Source organism: Rhincodon typus, chromosome 9 (assembly GCF_021869965.1).
Source record: "Rhincodon typus isolate 14 chromosome 9, sRhiTyp1.1, whole genome shotgun sequence".
NCBI lineage: Eukaryota > Metazoa > Chordata > Chondrichthyes > Orectolobiformes > Rhincodontidae > Rhincodon > Rhincodon typus.
In genome coordinates, this window is record NC_063340.1 from 30,050,029 (window position 1) to 30,071,920 (window position 21,892).

Here is a 21,892-nt window from a genome sequence, read left to right on the forward strand (position 1 = left end):
AGTTGTGGATAGTGCGGAAGGATGTTGCAGGTTACAGAGGGACATAGATAAGTTGCAGAGCTGGGCTGAGAGGTGGCAAATGGAGTTTAATGCGGAAAAGTGTGAGGTGATTCACTTTGGAAGGAGTAACAGGAATACAGAGTACTGGGCTAATGGTAAGATGCTTGGTAGTGTGGATGAGCAGAGAGATCTCGGTGTCCATGTGCATAGATCACTGAAAGTTGCCACCCAGGTTGATAGCGTTGTTAAGAAGGCGTACGGTATGTCAGGTTTTATTGGTAGAGGGATTGAGTTTCGGAGCCATGAGGTCATGATGCAGCTGTACAAAACTCTGGTGCGGCCGCACTTGGAGTATTGCGTACAGTTCTGGTCACCGCATTATAGGAAGGATGTGGAAGCATTGGAAAGGGTGCAGAGGAGATTTACCAGGATGTTGCCTGGTATGGAGGGTAGGTCTCATGAGGAAAGGCTGAGGGACTTGAGGCTGTTTTCGTTAGAGAGAAGAAGGTTAAGAGGTGACTTAATAGCGACATACAAGATGATCAGAGGATTAGATAGGGTGGACAGTGGGAGCGTTTTTCCTCGGATGGTGATGGCTAGCATGAGGGGACATAGCTTTAAATTGAGGGATGATAGATATAGGACAGATGTCAGAGGTAGGTTCTTTACTCAGAGAGTAGTAAGGGCGTGGAATGCCCTGCTTGCAAAAGTAGTAGACTCGCCAACTTTAAGGGCATTTAATTGGTCATTGGATAAACATATGGATGATAATGGAATAGTTTAGGTTAGATGGGCTTCAGATTGGTTTCACAGGTCGGCGCAACATTGAGGGCCGAAGGGCCTGTACTGCGCTGTAATGTTCTATGTTCTATGTTCTATGTTCTAACCACTGAGCCGCTGTGCTTGCCAAGTATAATCAAGAAAGAGAGAGATACATTTTTATATGATAAAGATGTTTAGCAGTATGGAGAGAAAACATTGAAGTAGAGGATCAGCCATAATCACGTGGAATGTTGTTGTCGGCTTGAAGGGCTGAATGGCCTAATCCTGATTCTCCTTTACATGTGCATATGTGTTTTTGTACGTGTACAATTTCCTCTAAAGAAAGGAGCTTCAACTTCATTGAATAGCTTACAGTTAGCATTTGGGAATAGCTTTCTAGTTCATCCTGAACTTTTTGATCAGGGAAAAATTACGAACTGGGCATGGGCTATCCAACAGTCAACTGAGGAGACAAATACCCATGGGAATGGATAGAGGAACTGGGGAGTGTTAGAATTCTGGAAAAAAATAAATTCTAAAATCATAACTCATAACTTGAATCCTTGGGACTGGGAAAAAAAAGGCTGTTTAGTCCTTTTGAATTAGTTTAGCCATACAGTAAGATTTTGGCCTATTTGTGATCTAGCTTCCACCCTTGCCACCCTTCCCTCTTGTTCCTTCATCAAAAAGTGTTATCAATGTTAGTTTCAAAATTAATAATTTATCTAGTCACCATTATTCACCTTCTCAAAAATTTCAGTTAGATTCATCCGAAATGATTGACCTGTACAAATCCATTTTGACAACCTTAAAACTGCTGTTTTCTAGATATTTTTCATCCTGATTATAGATGCTGGTAATTTCTGAAATCAGGTGTTAAACTATCTGATCTATAATTCCTTGACTTCTTTGCCTTTTCCTTTCTGAAATATTAAAGAGATGTTCAATTTTCCAATCTTAAGTAATGCTTCTTGAATGGAGGGAAGTTTAGAAGTTCCTTGATTCAGTATTATTTTCCTTAGGCATGCCTGATCTTTTCTTACGCTGTATACATTGATGCAAAGTAAGCAGCATGTCCTTCATTTCCTTTTTCTTATTTACAATGTCACTGAGTTTTCAATAGAAACGTCTTGGTTTTTCTCTTATTCCTGATGAATTTTTGTTTTGATTTTGATATCTCACTCAAGGCTCTTATGCTCCCATTTTATACTTCTTCCTTATGCTTTGCTGAACAGTTTCCATTTCCAGAATCATTCACTTTTGCATGTTTGTACTCATTTTTATTTAGTTTTATACTGTAGGGGGTACTAACTAATGCGGATATTGGTTCTGAACATTTTCTACCGATATGTTGTTTAGCCATTAACAGATGTATCCAGTTTTCAGTCAAGAGTATTTGACACTTTGCATAGTATTTGCTCAAAAGTGAATGAACAAAATTATTAAAAATAATTTTTTGCAGCTACATTTACATTAATTTTAAGCTAAATAATTTGTTTTAAATTCTAATTTTTTAAATCCGTTAAAGTCAACGAATTTTAAATGGACTCTGCCATTTTGAGTGGTTGCAGAGCTAGCTCTTGCACTCAGAAGTTAACATTTTTTTAAAATTAGCCCTTTAAAATGTAAGTTATGGTTATGTACTTTTATTACAGATGGCCCAACAATATACCCCATACCAATTCAGAATAGCAAGCCACTGCTGACTGTTAGTTTCACATCTGGGGATATTAGCATGATGAACAGCTATGATGATTTATCACCCACAGTGATCCACTCAGGTTTAAAAGGTGAGAAATGCAGTTCATCAAAAAGTATTGAAGATTTCTTTCATTTTCAAGTGCGGAATAACATGTCAAAAATTTTGTTTAATTCCTTTGTAATTAAGATTACATAGCACTCTTTCCTCTTGCAAACAAAGTTTCAAAACTTGCATTTGTGTGATATTACTCTTTTTTTATGACTTTCAAGTCCATATGTGTGTTTTTAAATCCAGGAGTTGATGATGTAATGGTAACGTCACTGGACTAGTAATCAAGCTGGTGTTCTGGGAACATTGGTTTGAATCCCACCATGGCAGATATTGAATTCAAATTTCACTAAAAATCTGAAACTAATGGTATCCATGTAATAATGGTTCACTAGTATCCATCCTTTTAGATAAGAAAATCTTTCTCTGTCTGGCCTTCATCCAGAAGGTCTGGACTCCAGACCCACAGCAATCTGAAATTGCTTAGGCGGCACGGTGGCTCAGTGGTTAGCACTGCTGCCTCACAGCGCCAGGGACCTGGGTTCAGTTCCACCCACAGGCGACCGTCTGTGTGGAGTTTGCACGTTCTCCCCATGTCTGCGTGGGTTTCCTCCGGGTGCGCTGGTTTCCTCCCACAGTCCAAAAATGTGCAGGCTTGCTGGATTGGCCATGCTAAATTGCCCATAGTGTTCAGGGATGTGCAGATTAGGTGGATTATGGGGAATGGGTCTGGGTGGGATGCTCTGAGGGTTGGTGTGGACATGTTGGGCCGAAGGGCCTGTTTCCACACTCCAGGGATTCTATAAAGAAAGCCAATTATTCAGGGGAAACCAGGAATGGACAACATTACCAGCTTTGCCAGTGCTGCCCATAGCCTATATAAGAATAAAGAGAAACATGAGAAAGGGTGAACTGGCTCTCCTGTAGTCAACCTTTTTGATTAATTTTTGCATGAGGCTCTATCCAGTTAATAAAATTTAACTGTGTTTGCTGTGTTAAGGAAAGAACACATTTATTAGCTGTTAAACCTGAGAAAAATAAGAAAAACACAATGTCATGCATATGGTCTTTGCGCATTAACATACGTCCATACGTACAGCATTAAGAAAGCAATGTCTCATACAAAGGAAGATATTAGAATTTGTTTAGAGTGCTTTGTCTCTGAGGTGTAAGGTTTTAATTTATGGCCAATGTAGTTAAGCTGGTTTCTTGGATATATTTAGTCATAACAAATATTGCAGTTATTGAAAACATTTTAACTGACAGTCATTTTTTTCTTGGGGCTTATCACATTTTGCAGAGTTGGGCACCACTTCCAAAGAGAGAGAAACTCCTGTTCTAGATACTACTGCAAGTTCTGGATCCTAATCCATGTTTCTGTGTGTCTCAGTCTAGAAAAACTTACGGGTGCTTATGGGAAGTGTGAGTAGCTGAAAATGGGTTTGCTCTGTTGGGAGAGTAACATAATATAACAGGACTTGGGGTTGTGAGGGAAACATGGTGGCAGGTATTAAGGCTCTGAAATTGTTAAATTCAATGTTAGTACTGAGGGCTGTAAGATACCAATGGGGAAAATGAGCTGATCTTCCTCCAGCTTGCGTTGAGCTTTGCTGGAGCACTGCAGCAGGTCTGTGACAGAAATGTTGACATGGGAACACAGTGATGTGTTGAAGTAGGAGGCAACTGGAGGCTCAGAGCAGCGACTGTCATAGATTAAATTGAATGAAGTGCATTGCTTCACTTGGAAAGCATCCCTGGAACTTTGCATAGTGAGAAGGGAGGAAATAAATGGGCAAGTGATGCACATTCTGTGATTGCATGGAAGGTGCGTTGAGGGTATGAGATAATGCTGGGAATGGCGCTGGAGTGGACCAGTGTCCTGGAGGGAAATGGTCCCTGTGGAATGCCAAAAAGAGGGGTGGCACAGTGCTCAGTGGTTAGCACTGCTGCCTCACAGCGCCAGGAGCCCAGGTTCGATTCCACCTTCAGGCAACTTCTCTGTGTGGAGTTTGCACATTCTCCCCGTGTCTGCATGGGTTTCCTCCGGGTGCTCCGGTTTCCTCCCACAGTCCGAAGATTTGCAGACTAGGTGGATTGGCCATGCTAAATTGCCATAGTGTTTGGGGATGTGTAGATTAGATGGGTTATAGGGGGATGGGTATAGGTGGGATGTCTGAGGGTCAGTGTGGACTTGTTAGGCCGAAGGGCCTGCTCCCACACTGTAGGGATTCTATGACCTATGAAGAGAGGGCAGGTAATATCCCACTGGAGGTGGTGGCTTATGATCCATTTGGATGCATGTGCTGGTATGGTCGAAAGTGAGGGCAAGAGACCCTTTCATTGTTGCGGAAGAGAGGGCGGAGGGAAATGTGTCAAACACGGTGTCAGGGAATCCTCAGTGAGGAAAAGGGTGGACTTGACTGAGGCTCTCCCTGTGGAAGGTGGCATCGTCAGAACAGATGTGACCGAGATGGAGAAACTGGGAGGGTAGAATGGAGTCCTTGCAGGAAGCAGGGCATGAGGATGTATGTCAAAGTAACTGGGAGGTGGTCGGCTTGTAATGGATATTTGTGGAAAGGCAGTCCCCAGTTTTAAGTCCTTTCTTCAGAAATGGGGGAGGGGAAGGGGATTCTGAAATCACCCTCATCCCAGGCCCTAAGAAGACCTTCCACATCAAACAGATGTTTACCTGCACTTCTGCTACTGTGGTATACTGTATCCGCTGTTCCAGATGTGGCCTCCTCTACATCGGGGAAACCAAGCGGAGTCTTGGGGACCGCTTTGCAGAACACCTACTCTCGGTTCGCACCAAACAATTGCACCTCCCAGTCGCGAACCATTTTAACTCCCCCTCCCACTCCTTGGATGACATGTCCATCCTGGGCCTCCTGCAGTGCCAAAACGATGCCACCCGAAGGTTGCAGGAACAGCATCTCAAATTTCGCTTGGGAACCCTGCAGCCCAGTGGTATCAATGTGGAGTTCACAAGCTTCAAAATCTCCCCTCCCCCGACCACATCCCAAAACTAGCCCAGCTCATCCCCGCCTCCCTAACCTGTCTGTCCTTTCTCCCACCTATGCACTCCTCCCACCTGTAGCCCCACTCCCATCTCCTACCTACTAGCGCCTCATCCCGCCTCCTTGACCTGTCCGTCCTCCCTGGACTGACCTATCCTCTCCCTAACTCCCCACCTATACTCACCTTTACTGGCTCCAACCCCGCCTCCTTGACCTGTCTGTCTCCTCTCCCCCTATCTTCTCCTTTATCCATCTTCTATCCGCCTCCCCCTTTCTCCCTATTTATTTCAGAATCCCCTTCCCCTCCCCCATTTCTGAAGAAGGGTCTAGACCTGAAATGTCAGCTTTCCTGCTCATTTGATGCTGCTTGGCCTGCTGTGTTCATCCAGCTCTACACCTTGTTGCCTTAGATTCTCCAGCATCGGCAGTTCCTACTATCTCTGCCCCAGTTTTAAGTCTTTGTTTCAGCAAAATCGATAGTCGAGTATTGTCTCCAGAAACATTTGACTGCATTGTTGTGAGCTAAATAATCAAGATGATGAATTTCGGTGTCCAGGTAATTATTCCTTTTCAGGTTATGAGTCACAGTCATACTATTTAGAAAACTGATATCATGATATTATCGTGATTTAGGTGTAACGGTGTAGATTTTCCATTTTGAATTAAAGCACGGTATTGGCATCATATCTGCCAATGCCTGGGGCAGATATATTGGGCTTCAATATCTCAAGCAAGATGTTGTGCAGAGACTTCCAGCCTCATAGATTCTGGTACTGTATTAAAAGGCTAGCTGGATTCCACTTGAGAAGCTGCAAGCCAGGAGCTTAGCTCAGCCGATGGTGATTGCTCCCAGAAACTCAGAAATACCTCCCAAGAAGTCAAAGCTCACTCCCAATTTTACTGATACTGCTCTGTAAAGCTGCTGGATGGGGCAACCGAAGGAAGGTCCATTCTTATCTTGGGTGACCTTGCTAGGAGGCATGTCATTAGACCTTTCTTGCCTGGGCTGAGATCGCAAAGTGACAGTGGTTCACACCGAAGGGATGGAAAGGAATGCTACAGGAAAATGAATTACCTCCTGCACTCCTTAAGGATACGGGACACCGTCTGTCTGCTATTTCACACACCGGCAGGGGCATCACTCAGTCTAGCTCTGTCACTGCACAGGCATCTCACAAAATCTCTTAGTCTACAAACTTCAGCATCACATGCATGATGTGCATTCAGGCTTGCAGCCACTTCATTCTCTCAAACTATTAAAACTCTTTTTCCAGTGTTTCCTACTCAGGGGGTGGTTCACCACCTCATTTAGTCACAATGCTCACAAAGTGCTCCCATACCATTGCACTCATTCCTTCTGTTAATCTTTTTGCAGGAGAAATTGGCATACAACTATTGTGAGAAGGGAAAGACTGACAGGGGATGTTGGCTGCTGGATATAAGGATCTTTATCCCTTTTGAGCAAAGGCCATTTAGCTGGCTGCAGAAGAAAGGAATTGTTCCTGTAGTGACAAGGAAACACAAATGAGCCAATAGGCCAACAACCCAGTAAGCAACATTACACTGTGCTCTTTGAGGCTGGCAAGCACATTGGTCAGCAGAAGCTATTTTGAAATTTCATGAGCTATTTCTTTTTCTTTTCTCTTCTAAAGATACCAGCAACACCTAAGGACCTATGTAGTGCAACAGCTCCAACCTGAGCCCCTCACAGAAGTAACATCTGAGGAAGAAGCCTATGATCCCTTTAAATATGTATGGCATTCACTTGAACTTCCACAGCACAGATGTATTCACTTTGGTGAGCATTTGTATCTAGATTAGATTTGGGATGCAATCCAAACACGTCATGACTTGAATGCAGAAGGTGCTGGAAGAAGCTGACCCTTCCGGGGACTGCTGGAGACCAGGCATCCAGTCAGACCCAAGCAGGTGAAGTGTCTCAATAGTTGGCCACAAGTGATGCTTAACCTGCACAGAGAGACATAATGCCATCCCCATTCTTAACGTTGCCTACTATTTTGCAATTTCTATCTCCCCAATGATTCTTCAACCTCTTCCTGCTCTCTCCTCCTCTTCCTCTCTCCCTCCTTCCCTTCCACCTCAACTCAGTCTAACTCCTTGACTCATTCTTCCTCCTTCAGTGGCCAGAAAATTTAAAACCATTATGGACTCTTCCAGTGGTGCTAGCACTACTTTATATCTGCCAAGAGAAGGTGGCTCACCAATGCGTCCACATTTGCTACTTGACCTGCAGGATGGCGTTCCAACTTGTAATTCTATGCACTTAGTATTAAAGCCCACCATTGAACTCGGCCTGAAGCTATGAGTGGCACTGTCTTGTCCTCCTTAAGTAGACCTGGCAGGGGTTTGTGGTCCATTATTATTAGAAATTTGTGTCTGTAAAGGTATTGATGGAACATCCTGACTCCGAATATGACCGCCAAATCTTCCTTCTCTATCTAGGTGTGTTTATGATGTGCATCAGCCAAAGTCCTGGATGCATATGCAGTAGGGTGTTCCTCTCCATTGTGCCACCTTTGAGCTAATACTACCCTGATGCTGTACGGAAAGGATTCCATGTCAATACCAGATCTTGCTTGGGATCATAATAAGCCACCTTAGAATACAATAGCTGTTTCTTCACTTCCCTGAAAGCCATGACTTGTCTATGTGATCACGTTTTGCGAGTTGATGCAAAGATGCCAGGATAGAGGCCAGGTTATGCAGAACTTGTAGTAATAGTTCAGCAGCCCGAGGAATGACCTAAGTTCGTGTACAGTCGTTTTGATTTGATTTGGTTTGATTTAGATTTAATTGGATTTGATTTATTATTGTTGTCACATGTACCTAAGTATAATGAAAAGTTTTGTTTTGCATGCAGTGCAGGTAGATCATAACATACAGAGATCAGAAGGTGATTGAACAGAGTGAGGTATACAAAGATGCAGCTGCAAAGAAGGTACACAAAAGCGGCATGGTGGCTCAGTGGTTAGCACTGCTGCCTCACAGTGCCAGGGATCCGGGTTCAATTCCACCCTCAAGTGACTGTCTGTGTGGAGTTTGCACCTTCTCCCTTTGTCTGCGTGGGTTTCCTCTGGGTGCTCCAGTTTCCTCCCACAGACCAAAAGTGTGCAGGCTAGGTGGATTGGCCATGCTAAATTGCCCATAGTATTCAGGGATGCCTAGATTAGGAGGATGGTTCTGGGTGGGATGCTCTGAGGGTTGATGTGGACTTGTTGGGCTGAAGGGCCTGTTTCCACACTGTAGGGATTCTATGAATGAAAAGCAAGATCAACATTAGATTTGAAATTTGAGAAGTCTAATAATAGCGAGAAAGAAACTGTTCTTGAACCTGTTGGTACGGGTGTTTAAGCTTTTGTATCTTCTGCCTGACGGAAGAATTTGGAAGAGATTATAACTTGGATGGGAGGGGTCTTTGATGTTGGCTGCCTTTCCAAGAGGTGTAGGTGGAGTCAATGGATGGAAGGTTGGCTTGCGTATGGACTGGGCTGTGGTCGCAACCTTCTGTAGTTTCTTAATGGTCCTGGGCAGAGAAATTGCTGAAACAAACCGTGATGCATCCAGCTAGAATGCTTTCTATGGTTTATCTGTAAAAGTTGGTGAGAATCCTTATAGACATGCTCAATTTACGTAGCCTCCTGAAGAAGAAAAGGTGTTGTTATGCCTTCTTGACCATCATGTCAACGTGGGTGGTCCAGAACAGATTGTTAGTGATCATCGTTCCTAGGATGTGACGCTCTTGACTATCTCTACCTCAGCTCCATTGTTGTAGATAGGGGCATGCCCTCCTCCTAGCTTCCTGAAGTCGATGGTCAGCTCTTTAGTTTTGTTGATGTTGAGGGAGAGATTGTTATCTTAACACCAAGCACACTCCCTGTTTCTTGTATTCTGTCTCATCATTGTTTGAAATCCAGCCTACAATGATGGAGTTTGGATGAAATTTGACCACACAGTCATGAGGGTACAGGAAGCGGACTGAGTGGTGTTGAGGATTGTCGTGGAGGAGGTGCTGTTGCCTGTCTTAACCGATTGTGGCCTGTGGGTCAGGAAGCCAAGGATCCAGTTGCAGAGTGGGGAGCAGAAACCAGGTCTCAGAGTTTGGAGATTAGTTTGGTTGGGATTATCGTGTTGAAGGCAGCTCTGTAGTCAATAAGTAGAAGCCTGACGTAGGAATCCTTATTATACAAATATTCCAGGGATGAGTGTAGGGCTAGGGAGATGGTATCTGCCGTGGACCTGTTGTGCCGCTTGGCAAATTGCAAGGGATCAAGGCACGCTGGGAGGCTTGAGTTGATATGAGCCATGACTAACCTCTTCAAGCACTTCATAGTTATGGAGGTCGGAGCCAGCAGGCGTTAGACATTGAGGCACATTACATGTCTTTGCTTTGGTACAAAGATGATGGTGGTATTCTTGAAGCAGGTTGTAGTAAGGAGAGGTTAAAGATGTCAGCCAATACTCCCGCTAGTTGGTCCGCACAGGATCTGAGTGCACGGCTGGGGACTCCATCTGTGCCAATCGCTTTCCATGGGTTCACTCTCAGGAAGGCTGATCTGACGTCTACAGCGGTGACTGAGGGAGCGGGTGCATCCAACGCTGTCAAGGCAGCTGACACTGTTTCACTGATCTGTTTGCATCTTCGATCACGCTCACTTTATCTTCCAACGCATGTAAGCCAGTCTTGTTGACTCTGTAGCCCGGGTAGGTCGTTTGGAATACATGTTTTTCCCTTCTAATGCAAACACCCACCTGGGAGAAATGTCTAAGAATTATGTCCAAATTCTCTAAGTGCTCCTCATTGGTGTTCCCTGTTATTAGCATGTCATCTAGGTAAATGTCAGTGCTCAGTGGTTAGCACTGCTGCCTCACAGCACCAGGGACCCAGGTTTGATTCCACCCTCGGGCGACTGTCTGTGTGGAGTTTGCACATTCTCCCCGTGTCTGCGTGGGTTTGCTCCAGTTTCCTCCCACAGTCCAAAGATGTGCAGGTTAGGTGGATTGGCCATGCTGAATTGCCCATAGTGTACAGGGATATTTAGATTAGGTATGTTATGGGGGGAAGGGTCTGGGTGGGATGTTCTGAGGGTCGGTGTGGACTTGTTGGGCTGAAGGGCCTGTTTCCACACTGTAAGGATTCTATGATCTATGATCTATTAACAGCCCCAATCAGGGAGCTCATATTCTGAGGTTCACCTGGCTGATCTCATTACAATCACTACACAGTCCACCTCCCATTTCTTTTATTTGAGCTGATCATTTCCATGGTTGCAAATATGGTTGCAGTTTCTTCCCAAAAGCTTGGCCATATTATATGCTGTTCTTTCTGTCTTCTGTCTTTATCATCATTTACTACCTTCCAATCTAGTGGGACCTTTACTGATATAGGGAACTATGGAAAGTTAAAACCAATGTATTAAATATCTCTAACCACATTTTTTAAGACTCTAAGGTGAAATCTAACAGGACCCAGTTACTTTTCAGCTTACAGCTCAAACAGATTGCTCAGGATCAATTCTATGATGATTATGACGTTCCTGAGATCACCTCCCCTTCCATTTCCTGATTCTGGGTAAAGATGGATGCAAAATACTTAATCATTCTTCAGATAAATTTTAGTTAGGACAAGTGATCACTTTGTTAACTTTCCTGTTTTCAATATTTGTCGTAATTTATTGTCTGATTTATATTTCTGGCTAGCTTTCTCTCATGCTCTAATTTGTCTATAAGACCATAAGTCTAAGGACCAGAAATTAGGCCATTCAGCCCATCGAGTCTGCTTCACCATTCAATCATGGCTGACAAGTTTCTCAACCCTGTTCTCCTGTTTTCTCCCCATAACCCTTGATTCCCTTGACAATCTAGAACCGATCTATCTCCATCTTAAATATAGTCAGTGACCTGACTTCCACAGCCTTCTGTGGCAGTGAATTCCATAGATTCACCACTCTCTCACTGAAGAAGTTTCTCCTTATCTCCGTTCTAAATGGCCTTCCCTTTACTCTAAGGCTGTGCCCTTTGGTACGAGTCTGTCCTACCAATTGAGACATCTTCCCAACATCCACTCTCTCCAGGCCATTCAGTATTCTGTAAGTTTCAGTTAGATCCGCCTCATCCTTCTAAACTCCACCAAGTATAGACCTGGAGTCCTCAGGCCTTCCTCATATGTTAAGCTTTTCTTTCCTGGGACCATTCTCGTGAACATCCTCTGAACCTGCTCCAGGGTCAGTACATCTTTCCTGAGATATGGGGCCCAAAACTGCGCACAATACTCCACACGTGGCATGACCAGAGCCTTATAGACCCTCAGAAGTACATCCCTGCTTTTATATTCAAGTCCTCTCAAAATAAATGCCAAAGTTGCATTTGCCTTCCTAACTATTGACTCAACCTGCAGGTTTACCTTGAGAGAATCCTGGACTAGAACTCCCAGGTCTCTTTGCACTTCAGATTTCTGAATTTCCTCCCCATTTAGATAATAGTCCATGCTTCTATTCTTCTTACCAAAGTGCATGACCTCATACTTTTCCACATTGTACTCCATCTGCCAGTTCTTCGCCCACTCTCCTAACCTGTCCAAATCCTTCTGCCGCCTCCCCGCATCCTCAATACTACCTGTCCCTCTAAGTATCTTTGTATCATCTGCAAACTTAGGCAGAATGCCCTCAGTTCCTCCATCTAGATCATTAATGTATAAAGTGAAAATTGTTGTCCTAACACTGACCCTTGTGGAACACCACTTGTCACTGGCTGCTTATCTGAGAAAGACCCTTTTAACCCCACTTATCGCTTATTAACTTTTTGGTTGGCCCTTTTTAATGTACTATCCAATATTTTGACGTGCCTACTGCATTTGCACTATATAAAGAACAAAGAAAATTACAGCGCAGGAAGAGGCCCTTCAGCCCTCCAAGCCTGCGCCGTTCCAGATCCTCTATCTAAACCTGTCGCCTATTTTCCAAGGATCTGTATCCCTCTGCTCCCTGCCCATTCATGTATCTGTCTAGATACATCATAAATGACGCTATCGTGCCCGCCTCTACCACCTCCGCTGGCAACGCGTTCCAGGCACCCACCACTCTCTGCTTAAAGAACTTTCCACGCATATCTCCCTTAAACTTTTCCCCTCTCACCTTGAAATCGTGACCCCTAGTAACTGAGTCCCCCACTCTGGGGAAAAAGCTTCTTGCTATCCATCCTGTCTATACCTCTCATGATTTTGTAGACCTCAATCTGGTCCCCCCTCAACCTCCGTCTTTCTAATGTAAATAATCCTAATCTACTCAACCTTTCTTCATAGCCAGTGCCCTCCATACTAAACAACATCCTGGTGAACCTCCTCTGCACCCTCTCCAAAGCATCCACATCCTTTTGGTAATGTGGTGACCAGAACTGTATGCAGTTTCTCAATGCTTTATGCTGTTTCTCAATAGCTAGAAATGTTTTACTGTTTATTTTTATATTTCTAATTTTTCCTTGTTTTCCAGTTTTTTACACCTAATAGTCTTTTACTAGTTCTTTACTTTTTTATAATGTTCTATCTCGCTTCGGACGTGCAACCCTCCTTTGCACAATTGTTTGTTTTTCATTAAAGTTTGATACTGTCTTTGACTTTTTTTAATAAACTATGGATGTGTGTTCTCCTCTTTGAATTTTCTAATTTGGTGGAATGCATATATCCTATGTATTCCTATGTATAATACCTTCCTTTCTTGCCATATTCATACTCTTTGACTTAACTATACTGTCCCAAATATACTGTTCCACTGTTTAGTTTAAAACCCTCTCTATTCCCCAAATGCAGCCCTGGCCCCAGCACCGTTCAGGTGTTGACCGGCTAATGGTACAGCACTCACTTTTCCCAGTACTGGTACCACTTCTGAATGAAACAAAATCTATTCTATCCTGCCAGTCTTTAAGTCAAGTATTCATTTCTTGAACTGAAAACAACAAATGCTGGAGATCACAGCATCCATGGAGAGACAGCAAGCTAATATTTCGAATCTAGATGACACTTCATCAGAGCATTTACGCTATATTTTGGGAGGGTGGAAGTGGTGTGGGGGTACTGGGTGTATGCTGCTGGTGAAGAAAAGATGTTGATAGTTCAGATTGAGTGATTGGAATGTGTGAATGGTAGAACAATGGTGTGTCTTCTGCCAGACTTGAAAGGACAGCAACTGGGACAGGAGGGAGGGGAGGACATGATAACAAGCTGAAAGAAAGGGAAGAAATGGTTCACAATTTAAAAGTGTTGAACTCAATATTAAGCCCAGAAAACTGTAAAGTTTCTAGTCTGAAGATGAGATGTTGTGATTCAGTGGAACACTGTAGGACAGACATGTGAGCATGCAAGCAGGGCGTTAAAATGACCAGCTACAGGAAAGTGTTCTGCAAAGTGGTCACCCAGTCTGCGTTTGGTTTCTCCAATGTAGAATAGGCCACATTGGGTACAGCGAATACAATACACAACATTGGAGGAGGTACAGATGAAATGCTGCTTCACCTGGAAAGGCTGTTTAGGCCCTTGGATGGATAATGATGATGTATCATTATATGAAATAATTCAGAGTTGTTCTTCCGTCTTTCCTTCTGTCATTCACATGTTTTGATTTCTGAGGTGGCTTTAACGGGTCCAATCCTCTCGGCTAGTTCAGCGTAGACAAGGTGGTTATGGCTGCAAGAAAAGTACAGGTCGCTGGTAACCATGTACACCGACTGCCTCACAGATGAAATAACACAAGGATAAATGAGAAGCAAGGATACTTGAATATCATTGTGTGTAGCTGGATGCATACTGTTTCTAGTTTGAGATTTTATGTGAAGCGTGAACATTTTTAAAAATTAGATCATAGATCGTAGAATCCCTACAGTGTGGAAACAGGCCCTTCGGCTCCACGAGTCCACACCGAACCTCAGAGCATCCCATCCAGATCCATCCCCCTGTAACCCACCTAATCTACACATCCCTGAACACTATGGGCAATTAGGCATGACCAATTCACCTAGCCTGCACATCTTTGGACTGCGGGAGGAAACCGGAGCACCCGGAGGAAACCCATGCAGACATGGGGAGAATGTGCAAACTCCACACAGAGGGTGGGATTGAACCTGGGTTACTGGTGCTGTGAGGCAGCAGTGCTAATCGCTGCGTCACTGTGCCACCCCCTTATTTTGCATACATAAGTTGTGTGTTTCATACGTAATCACTTGAATATATGCTTTCGGTATGTAATGATAATAAATAACTCCATACCCATGCACATAGGTTTCAGGTCTATTGCTCAATACATACAGAACTTACTAAATGACACCTAGCCTTCAAATAATTCTTTTGAGTCATTCAACAGTTGTTATTTTTGAAGACTTAAACAAAAATTATTGGTTTTTTTTGTCAGTTTATTGTGGTTATTCTTTTATTGTCTGCCTTATTATTCTAGATGCAGTCGTACAGTGGAGCAGCCAGGGGAACTTACTTGCTGTAGCAGGCATGGAAAAGCAGAGTCAAACTTACGAGTCAGGAAGTCTTCCAGTAGTGAAAAATGCTGCAGTTAAATTCTATAATAGTCATGGAGAACACATTTACACACTGGAAAGTCCCACTCAGGTACAGAAGTTGGATCAGTAATTTTCATTTTAATAAAACACCTCCAGAAAGTATTTCCACTATAACAGTTATATATAAGCTTCACAGAAAATTGTTTAAAAATTTGTGGTCGGATATGTACTTTTACCAAAATTGGTATGATCTGAAATATATGAATATAATTCAACATAATTTTGATATTTATGTATATCAAAAGGGCAAAGCAGGACATCTAAGTCTGTGAATCAAAGAAATGTGAATTCACTGGTATGCTGGACCCTGACTCTGAAAAGTGGATCATTATCGAATATTTAGGTTAAGAGAGAAGCTTAGTGATTTATGAATTTTCCAACCATTAAAAGTATAGATTTAACTTGTACAATATAAAGTTGAATATAGAGTTAAAACCAACTCTGCATATTGGTCTTGGTCAAAATAATGAGAGACCCTTTGCGGAATCTTCTTAGGCATGTGTGCCTTTTTTTATCATGCACAGTTTTCAGTGTTTTTACTTTCTGGGAAGACGTGGTGGAACATCCACAGTTAGCTTTCAGATGCAAGATTATACATTTTTATACTGTAGATTTCAGCAAACAAATTGACATAGCATATAATACAACACCATTTTTGTGGCCTGAAAATTTTTTGGCAGTTAGGGATGGACAATAAATGCTAGCCAAGCCAGTGATGCCCAAATCCCATGAGTGAATAAATAAATAAAAACAAAAGCTGTTTGAAGTTGTACCAAGTGTTTAAATTGCATAAGCTATAAATTAAACATTATACATCATCAGTACCACTGCCTGTGTTTAGAGGGATAAATGCTAAAGAACTGACAAATGTGCTGACATCATTTTAAAGCCTTGAACACTTACCAGCTTTTAGAAGCTAAAAGAGATATAAAAAGAAACACATCTATTTGCCTTGCACTCACTTCCCATGTTAGCAGTTGTATGTTTTTGCGCTTGGGTATTGTTGGCACTTCCATGTTACCACATTCCCACAGTTAGGTAGATAAAGTGGTTAAGAAGGCACATGGGATACTTGCCTTTATTAGTCGAGGCATAGAATTTAAGAGCAGGGAACTTATACTGGAGCTGTAACATTGGTTAGGCTAGAGCTAGAGCATTGTGTGCAGCTCTAGAATCCACATTGTTGGAGGAATGTGATTATACTGGATTACAGTAAAAGGAGATTTATCATTGAAGAGTTTTAGTTATGAAGATGAATTGGATAGATTGGGGTTGTTTTCCTTGGAGCAGATGAGACTGAGGCAAGGGCATAATTGAGAAAGATAAAATTGAGGTAAGGTGGAGGGATCAATGACCAGGGGCATAGATTTAAGGTCAGGACAGGAAGTTTAGAGAGGATGAGAGGAAATGTTTTTTCACCTAGAGGATGGTGGGAATTTGCCTGCAAGGTTGGTAGAGGCAGAAACCCTCATAACATTTAAGAAGTATTTAGACATGCACTTGTCAAGTGCTGGAGAATGGGATTAGTATAGTTAGGTACGTCGTTTTCAGTGCAGAATGACTGGTCTGAAGGACCTTTTTCTGTGCTGTAGACTTTAACTATAATGATAGATGGCCAGAAACTCAAGGTGACACTTCCTTTGCTGAACTTTGTAAAGCCAGCGCTCAATCTCCATTTGGTCCCCATGATATAGTAAAGACTGCAGGAATGTAGTATTCTGGATTGAAAGAAGTACTTGTGAATCTCAGTTTTATGTTTTTAGGTCTTTCGACAGTGGGCAGAGAGTTTATATATATATAGGTAAGTGTTGCATCTCTTGCTTTTACATGAAAAGGGTATTTGTATGATAGAAAAGTTGCTCACAGTGCCACAGAGAGAATGTTCCCTTCACAATAGTGAATGGAGACAGGAGGGGAAAATGCATTAGCTGGTAACAGCTGGAATTGGCAAAAATGGTGGGCAATTTATTTTTTATTTGTAGAATCCCTACAGTGTGGAAACAGGCCCTTCAGCCCAACAAGTCCACACCAACCCTCAGAGCATCCCACCCAGACCCATCCACCTAATCTACACATCCCTACACTATGGGCAATTTAATATGGCCAATCCACCTAGCCTGCATATCTTTGGACTGTGGGAGGAAACCGGAGTACCTGGAGGAAACCCACGTAGACTCGGGGAGAATGTGCAAAATCCACACAGACAGTCGCCCAAGAGTGGAATTGAACCCAGATCCTTGGCACTGTGAGGCAACAGTACTAACATGCTGCTGAATAATCTATTGAAGTTGAAAGGTGAGGGCCTAAAATGCCCAAATTGTGATTTTGGGGACAGGGTGCAAAAGGAACTAATGAGAGTAGAAATGGGATGGACAGGTTCAAGGACAGTGGAAAGAAATCTTAGTTGAAGAAAAGGAAATGCAAAGAAAGAAGTTTACCCAGGTGTGGTATTTGTGTATGAGTACAGTGCTTTAGCAATTAACTGTGAAAATCTCTAGGATATGTTGTTTGTCTGAAGGTAATGAAGCAGTTTAAGTTCAAATATGTTCAAAAATTGATTTTAAACTAATGAACGGAAATGATTTGCAAGAATTTAGTTTGTTTGGTTGTATGTCATATTTCTTTAAAGCTGATAATTTCCCATCTTGCTGTCACTTGGCTAGTGGTATGAAACAGTTTTCTGGTATTTTTGTATGTGGATGTTTTTCTTTTATAAATTTTTTGTTTCCAACTTTTTTTGATTTGATTTGATTTGTTATCACGTATACCTAAGTACAGTGAAAAGCTTTGTTTATGAGCAGTACAGACAGATAAACAAGGATATACAGATCATACGGTTTAAAAAAAAACTTACAGGCATACAGGTTACGTTGCACAGGGTGTGTGCTAGGCAAGATCAATATTAGCAAGATCAGCATTGTTTGAAGTTAATGAGCCCATTCATCAGTCTAATAATGGCCGGAAAAAAGCTGCTCCTGAACATGATGGTGCGTGTTCAAGTTTCTGTATCTTCTGCCAGATGGAAGTGGTTGTAGGAAAGCATGACAACGAGCCATGGAAATGGAGTCTGTGGCTGGAAGGTTGGTTTTCGTGATGGTCTGGGCTGTGCACACAACCTTCAGTAGTTTCTTGTAGTCCTGGGCAGAGCAGTTGCTATACCAGGCCGTTGTGCTCCCGGACAGTATGCTTTCAGTGGTGTATCTGTAAAAGTCCGTGAGGGTCCTTATGGACATGCCAAATTTCCTGAGCTGCCTGAGGAAGAAGAGGTGTTGTTGTGCCTTCTTGACCATCACATCTATGTGGAAAGTCCAGGACAGTTTGTCAGTTATTTCAGTTGTTTCAGCGGCGGGAATCCGGGAGGAAGCGCGAGGGCAGCCTGGGAAGGTGAGCTTTTCGATTATAAAAGACTTACCTCGCGTGACTGCGGCCTTTCAGTTGTTTCAGCGGCGGGAGTCCGGGAGGAAGCGCGAGGGCAGCCTGGGAAGGTGAGCTTTTCGATTATAAAAGTCTTACCTCGCGTGACTCCATTTTTGGAGTAAGTGAGGTAATATATTTGGGCGGTTGCTTTACCCGAAACAATACCTAGGTAGTGTCTCCCACCCATCCTCCTCCTCTAACCAAAAAAAAAGGTTCTGAGCGCTGATTTGGTAATGCTACGAGTTTTTTTTTATTTGTCTGTTTGGGAATTCAGAACGGTGGGAATGGATGTTAGGGCAGTTGAATGCTCCTCCTGTAGAATGTGGGAGGTAAGGGTCACCACTAGTGTCCCCACTGACTTCATCTGCGGGAAGTGCACCCAACTCCAGCTCCTCGGAAACCGTGTTAGGGAACTGGAGCTGGAGCTGGATGAACTTCAGATCATTCGGGAGGCTGAGGGGGTAATTGAGGGGAGTTACAGGGAGGTAGTCACACCTCAGGTACAGGAAAAAAGTAGATGGGTTGCAGTCAGGGGACGGAAAGGGAACAGGCAGACAGTGCAGGGATCCCCTGTGGCCATTCCCCTCAAAAACAAGTATACCGTTTTGGATACTGTTGGGGGGGACGACTTACCAGGGGTAAGCCATGGGGTACAGGTCTCTGGCACAGAATCTGTCCCTGTTGCTCAGAAGGGAAGGGGGGAGAGGAGGAGAGCATTAATCACTGGGGACTCCATAGTTAGGGGGACAGATAGGAGATTCTGTGGGAACGAGAGAGACTCGAGGTTGGTGTGTTGCCTCCCAGGTGCCAGGGTCCGTGATGTATCGGATCGTGTTTTCCGGATCCTTAAGTGGGAGGGGGAGCAGCCCCAAGTTGTGGTCCACATAGGCACCAACGACATAGGTAGGAAAAGGGATGGGGATGTAAGGCAGAAATTCAAGGAGCGAGGGTGGAAGCTTCGAGCTAGAACAAACAGAGTTGTTATCTCTGGTTTGTTACCCGTGCCATGTGCTAGCGAGGCGAGGAATAGGAAGAGAGAGCAGTTGAACACGTGGCTACAGGGATGGTGCAGGAGGGAGGGATTCAGATACCTGGATAATTGGGGTTCATTCTGGGGTAGGTGGGACCTCTACAAAATGGGATGGTCTGCACCTGAACCAGAGGGGTACCAATATCCTGGGGGGGGAAATTTGCTAATGCTCTTTGGGAGGGTTTCAACTAATTCAGCAGGGGGATGGGAACCTGAATTGTAGCTCCAGTGTACAGGAGGTTGAGAGTAGTGAGGTCATAAATAAGGTTTCAAGGTCGCAGGAGTGTACCGGCAGGCAGGAAGGTGGTTTGAAGTGTGTCTACTTCAATGCCAGGAGCATCCGGAATAAGGTGGGTGAACTTGCAGCATGGGTTGGTACCTGGGACTTCGATGTTGTGGCCATTTCGGAGACATGGATAGAGCAGGGACAGGAATGGTTGTTGCAGGTTCCGGGGTTTAGATATTTCAGTAAGATCAGGGAAGGTGGTAAAAGAGGGGGAGGTGTGGCATTGTTAGTCAAGGACAGTATTACGGTGGCAGAAAGGACGTTTGATGACAATTCATCTACTGAGGTAGTATGGGCTGAGGTTAGCACCAGGAAAGGAGAGGTCACCCTGTTGGGAGTTTTCTATAGGCCTCCGAAAAGTTCCAGAGATGTAGAGGAAAGGATTGCAAAGCTGATTCTGGATAGGGGCGAAAGTAACAGGCTAGTTGTTATGGGGGACTTTAACTTTCCAAATATTGACTGGAAACACTATAGTTCGAGTACTTTAGATGGGTCAGTTTTTGTCCAATGTGTGCAGGAGGGTTTCCTGACACAGTATGTAGATAGGCCAACAAGAGGCGAGGCCACATTGGATTTGGTACTGGGTAATGAACCAGGCCAGGTGTTAGATTTGGAGGTAGGTGAGCACTTTGGTGATAGTGACCACAATTCGGTTACGTTTACTTTAGCGATGGAAAGGGATCAGTATATACCGCAGGGCAAGAGTTATAGCTGGGGGAAAGGCAATTATGAGGCAATGAGACAAGATTTAAGATGCGTAGGATGGAGAAGGAAACTGCAGGGGCTGGGCACAATTGAAATGTGGAGCTTGTTCAAGGAACAGCTACTGCGTGTTCTTGATAAGTATGTACCTGTCAGGCAGGGAGGAAGTGGTCGAGCGAGGGAACCGTGGTTTACTAAAGAAGTTGAATCTCTTGTCAAGAGGAAGAAGGAGGCTTATGTAGTGATGAGGCGTGAAGGCTCAGTTAGGGCGCTTGAGAGTTACAAGTTATCCAGGAAGGACCTAAAGAGAGAGCTAAGAAGAGCCAGGAGGGGACATGAGAAGTCTTTAGCAGGTAGGATCAAGGAAAACCCTAAAGCTTTCTACAGGTATTTGAGGAATAAAAGAATGACTAGAGTAAGATTAGGGCCGGTCAAGGACAGTAGTGAGAGGTTATGCGTGGAGTCCGAAGAGATAGGAGAGGCGCTAAATGAATATTTTTCGTCAGTATTCACACAGGAAAAAGACAATGTAGTCGAGGAGAATGCTGAGATACAGTCTATTAGACTAGACGGGATTGAGGTTCATAAGGAGGAGGTGTTAGCAATTCTGGAAGGTGTGAAAATAGATAAGTCCCCTGGGCCGGATGGGATTTATCCTAGGATTCTCTGGGAAGCTAGAGAGGAGATTGCAGAGCCTTTGGCTTTGATCTTTATGTCGTCATTGTCTTCAGGAATAGTGCCAGAAGACTGGAGACTAGCAAATGTTGTCCCCTTGTTCAAGAAGGGGAGTAAGGACAACCCTGGTAATTATAGACCAGTGAGCCTTACTTCGGTTGTGGGTAAAGTGTTGGAAAGGATTATAAGAGATAGGATTTATAATCATCTAGAAAGGAATAATTTGATTAGGGATAGTCAACACGGTTTTGTGAAGGGTAGGTCGTGCCTCACAAACCTTATTGAGTTCTTTGAGAAGGTGACCAAACAGCTGGATGAGGGTAAAGCGGTTGATGTGGTGTATATGGATTTCAGTAAAGCGTTTGATAAGGTACCCCATGGTAGGCTATTGCAGAAAATACGGAGGCATGGGATTGAGGATGATTTAGCGGTTTGGATCAGAAATTGGTTAGCTGTAAGAAGACAGAGGGTGGTGGTTGATGGGAAATGTTCATCCTGGAGTTCAGTTACTAGTGGTGTACCTCAAGGATCTGTTTTGGGGCCACTGCTGTTTGTCATTTTTATAAATGACCTGGATGAGGGCGTAGAAGGATGGGTTAGTAAATTTGCGGATGACACCAAAGTCGGTGGAGTTGTGGATAGTGCGGAAGGATGTTGCAGGTTACAGAGGGACATAG

General features: G+C 43.6%; 1 protein-coding gene across 1 annotated transcript in view; it reads left to right on the forward strand.

Annotated features, from left to right (window-relative positions):
* LOC109918713 (tubby-related protein 4-like) overlaps positions 1–21,892 on the forward strand; it is a 576,781-nt gene that overhangs the window by 208,981 nt on the left and 345,908 nt on the right. The window contains exons 5-6 of the mRNA XM_048600969.1: positions 2,418–2,552; positions 14,988–15,154. Coding sequence (XP_048456926.1) covers positions 2,418–2,552; positions 14,988–15,154 — 302 coding nt within the window. The remainder of the gene's footprint in view (positions 1–2,417; positions 2,553–14,987; positions 15,155–21,892) is intronic.